Source organism: Mandrillus leucophaeus, unplaced genomic scaffold (genome assembly GCF_000951045.1).
Source record: "Mandrillus leucophaeus isolate KB7577 unplaced genomic scaffold, Mleu.le_1.0 Scaffold96, whole genome shotgun sequence".
Classification (NCBI taxonomy): Eukaryota; Metazoa; Chordata; class Mammalia; order Primates; family Cercopithecidae; genus Mandrillus; species Mandrillus leucophaeus.
In genome coordinates this window covers 3,757,785-3,762,586 of record NW_012110474.1, presented here as the reverse complement: position 1 = coordinate 3,762,586, position 4,802 = coordinate 3,757,785, and the positions used below count along the sequence as shown (strand labels likewise).

The following is a 4,802-nucleotide window of genomic DNA, read 5'->3' as shown; positions in this document are numbered from 1 at the left end:
GATTGTTCTGATTTTGCCAGTAATCAGTTAATGTATTTGTATCCTCATAATCCACATTTTGGCTATCATATTCACTTTCTCTGTAATATTTGTATAGCATGGGCAACAAGAGTTAGATCCCAACAGCAAAAAAAAAAAAAAAAAAAACTAAAAAAAGGCAAATTTTTGTTGTCTCAAAGATATGCAAATAATGATGCAAAAATTTAAGTAACAAAAATTTTTTAATTGAGACATAGTTATCAATTATCTAACTGAAATCTAGGAATAAGACTGGATCTTCCACTGATCTTTAAAAATGTTTAGTATAGTTACCTTTGCTTGTGTTAAGAGTACTCTTCTAAGAGTGTCAGTATTACTTCCTTTCTTATTACTCAACTTCTGTGTTTTTGGTTCTGTAGAAAGAAATTTCATATTTAACATGTATATCAAAATTACCTGCTTCTGGTTTTTAAAAAACTTTTTGTTGTTCCAAACACTTAAGTACCACTTGTGGGTGCTGTCCTATGAATTCCCCCCAAAATTTCATAATTTAAAAATGAAATTCAAACCTCTGATACCCACCAAAATAACATTTTAACATTTTGTATTTTAAATACGTTTATATTTTAATTACTGAGTTTTATACCTCAGTCATTAACCTACAGAACTGTTTAATTCATTTATTCACTTACTTATCAAGTACCTATGATGAGGAAGAAAAGACATAATCTGTGCCCTCATGGGGTCTAGAAAGAGAATCAGACATTCATCAAACTAGAAAAATAAATTTATAACTGCATTAATACAACAAAGGGGAATATAATTGGGAATTTTTATGTAGTCGAGATTAGGGAAGGTTTCCTGGAGGTAAAATCTGAAGAGAGTAGTAATTAACTAGGAACAGAGTGGGGATTTTTCCCTGATTACTGTGCAAAAGAACTGGAAATTACTTAGATAAAATGGCTGGTGCAGGAGCCCAGACAAGAGATGATGACAGTATGGCCTAAAGTTGTGGTGGAAGAAGTACAATAAAGTAAATAGATCTGGTTTACTTAGGAGATAAACAAGTGATAAGGCCTGGATAGGGACTAGAAACTACAAGGTGGGTAGTGAGGGAATGAGGTGAGTATTAAAAATAAATTCTATATTTCTTACTTGTGTAACTGAGAGATGATGGCACTATTCATTGAAATAAGGAAAACTGAAAGAAGGCCAGATGGGTTTTTATGTAGAGGCATGTATACATAAGTATGTTGGGGAAGTAGGGGTGAATGTATGCAGTGAGATCATGAATTGGTTTTTAAAATACTAATCTTGAGGTGCCATTTAGCATTCAAGTGGAAATGTCAGATAGGTAGCTGGACATAGTGTTCTGGAGCTTAAAAGCGAGGTCTGAACTGAAAATATAAATTTGCAAGTTATCTGTAGTAATCCTGAGGACAGGAATTAGATCACTTAGAGAAAGATAAAAAGAAGGCTTAAGATCAAGCCTTAATAAACTCCAACATTTAGATAACAACTGAGAATAATGAGAAAATCAAGTGGGAAAAAACAGAGAAGTAGGAGGAAAGCCAAGTGGAGAAGCAGCTCCAAGAAGGAAGGTAGGGTCAATGAGAAAATGGCTGCTTAGAGGACATATGATAAGACTCAGGAACATCTACTGGTTTTAGCTATAAGTTTACTGGGAATCTTTACAAGAGCTATAATGTAGAATGACAGGGGCAGAATTCAGTTTAGAGTGGGCTGAGAAATGAGTAGGAGGTAAATAACTGGAGTTGTCAAATTAGATACATCTTTTAAGAAATTTGGCTTTGAAGGGGAGGAGAAAGAGTAGAAGCTGGCTGGAGACGTGAGGTCAAGGCAGGTTTTTTGTTTCTGTTTTAAAATGTGGGAGACCTGTGTATGTATAAAAGCCAACAGGAAAGTCAGGTTGAGAAGATAAGCCTTTTGAGAGGGCTCCTGTATTTCACCCACAAGGAAGACAGGATGGAAGCAAATATAAGTAGATTACACAGCAGAAAGAGAGTTGTCATGTGATGACTTTCTAAGATACAACAAAAAATATTTGCTGAGCTATACCTTCATTTAAAAAGCTCTGATTTTCATTTCAGTCTAATGTTATCTTCACTTCTATTTCTGAAGAATAATTATGGAGACTTCCGGTTATGTGTACACTTACCTGTTGATAATGGGCTAAGGCCAGTTGCTTCAGGAAGCCTTTCCAGAAGTTTTCTCTGTATGATAGGTGTACTATGAAGGCAAAGTGATTCACATTTCTCAGTTCTTGCCCTAGCATTAATTGGAGATATCACTAGAGGCTCTTGAGGCTCACTGCAGGGGCTTTTTTGTATACCATCTTTTATTGGTTTTAAGAAGTTCTCAACAGCCAATGAAGGCAGCTCCTCTACTGGTGATGAGGGTCTATCATCTCCATTTAATGCTTTGGAATCTGGGGATACTGGTTGTTGCCAAGGGGGAATTACAGGAGAATCAGGGGAGCTATAATTAATGTAATAGTTATCATCATCTTCATCTTTTTCAGGATCACTTGAAGAGGCAACTGGTGGCAGCATCTGACTTTCACTTGCAGTTTGACTACATCCCGTGGTTGGTGCTTGTAAAGCAATCCGAGAATTAACATCCTCCTTGGTATGTGCTGTAGTGGGGAGTATATGTGGACTTACATCCATTTTTGGAGGCACTACAGGTTTGTCATCTGGGTTAACTGAAGAGCTAAAGTTCTCAGCAGATTTTACAACTCCAGTTGGCTTGGTTTTAGGCAGTTTCTTGGAACGTTCATATTGTTCTTTGGCTTGAAGCCACACTTGAACCAGTTGTCGACTTGGGGCACATTTGCAAGGCATAATCACAATTTTTTTATCTTCAATCATCTTAGGGCTATTACTTGACCCTTTATTGACAACTCCTTGGCCACTGCGAAGGGGTGAACCTGGCCTTGGATTCTGAGTCATTGCTGAGAATGCTGTTTTCCAAAGACGAAGTCCTTCCAAGGAAAAGTCTCCCTCAAACTCAGCCAGATCATTTGCAAGTCGAGTTTCTACCATGAGGAGCCGTCCACCAATCTCCCTATAAACAACATATTTTAGAACAACTGTTTTGTTTCAAAGAGCAATTACTAAAATATTTAACTCCATATCCTAGATAAAGTCCCTTTTGGAGTCTCAAAAATGTCCATTTCTATCTTCCCTGTCCCCTCTATTTTATGTAGGTATACTCTATCTTTAGTCTCAATATGCTTTTCCTCACAGGTATATGACTACTTAATTTCCTTTGGAAGGTACCATTAATCTTAGGGAGAGAAGGTATTTTTTGTTTTATTTTAATGCCCCATGAAGCCTTCTGTCCTTCAAGGAGATGAAACAAACTTTTCAGATTCCTTTCCTCTCCTAATCTTAAAGTAATTTTCCATTATTACCACATATGAATAAAAACAATAAAGTAATTTATCATTCAAATACTATGTCCCAGGATATTATTCATAGCTTCTTCCTATATTCTCCAGTATTTGTAGTTTAGCAAAGCGAGTCAATTCAAATGAATCTTCGTACTCTCAAATCCCTTAAACATTAAAAAAACATACCAACTGAGGTAAATTATCTAATTCTTTCTTCCCATTCCATGGTAGGGATTAACATTGACATAACTTAGGAGATGGCAGAGCCCACAGGATACATGGCTTAAATGTTACCAATGTATATATATGTGGGAAATCACTAATGAAAACAGTCTGGTTTCATTTCCAAAAGCTATAAATATTAAGTAAAACCTCTTTCTCTAATCCCTTGATACTATTTCTGCTTACTACAGCAACATAAAATAATTCTACTTCTTCATGTTAACTTTATTATGGATATAAAGATAATTCATAGTTTTTTCAATCACTTCTCTTAGGGCATGATTCCCCAAATGTCCCCATCATTCTCTACATAAAACTCCACTAACTAGATTCATGTTTTCAGATCTGAAGCTGAAGGAAGAGCATTAGGGCTACCCTGTCTCCCTTATATGAAAAGACTTTAGCCCCTACTAGTTAACTCCATAACCAGCATCCAGCACTGTCCCTGCATCCACTCTTGGCAATGTGAAAACTCAGAAACAGAATTATGATTGGTGTTGAAGAATTAATGCTGTTGAAGGAAATGAATACACATACCAAGTGACCATACCCAACTCTAATACTAAGGATAGAGAAGTCATAATGAGGTCAAGAATAAAAAATGGTGAGGTGTGGTGAATTCAGTTTTCTTATGTACTGTCAGCAGCATGGTAATTGCTATAATTCACTAGGAAAAAAATCTCCTAATATGTAACAAGAGTCTTATATTTTCCAGTAATCCTACTTCTAGGGCTATAAGGACAAACTCCAAAATACAAGAAATGCTTTAAGAAGAAAATGCTAATATCTTCTTAACATACATAATAATATACATACTATCTATAGTGGCAAAATCACAAACAATCTTTCTGTCCAATAATATATACATGATGCAACATATGCAGCGATTAAAATATTCAAGAAACTCATTTGGAAAATGTTTACAATATAATGTTAAGTGAAAAATGTGGATAATACTGTGACTACAATAAGATCACACTTCACAAAACAAAACAAACTAAAAACTATACTTTTAAAGAAAACAGAAAACACATCAAAATATTATGGTGGCTGTTACTATATGGAAAAATGGTGTAATTTTTATTTCTTCTTCTTTCATACTACCTAAATTTTTCTATATTGAATATATAGTTCCTTTTTTTTTTGAGACAGAGTCTTACTCTGTCACCAGGCTGGAGTGCAGGAG

At 35.3% G+C, this 4,802-nt stretch overlaps 1 protein-coding gene across 3 annotated transcripts in view; it reads right to left on the bottom strand.

The window, feature by feature from the left end:
• REV3L (REV3-like, polymerase (DNA directed), zeta, catalytic subunit) overlaps window positions 1-4,802 on the bottom strand; it is a 205,646-nt gene that overhangs the window by 74,883 nt on the left and 125,961 nt on the right. For all 3 annotated transcript variants that reach the window (XM_011970620.1, XM_011970619.1, XM_011970618.1), the window contains 2 exons: window positions 2,159-3,066; window positions 313-392 (listed from right to left, as the gene is read on the bottom strand). In XM_011970620.1, the coding sequence (XP_011826010.1) occupies window positions 313-392; window positions 2,159-3,066 (988 nt within the window). The remainder of the gene's footprint in view (window positions 1-312; window positions 393-2,158; window positions 3,067-4,802) is intronic.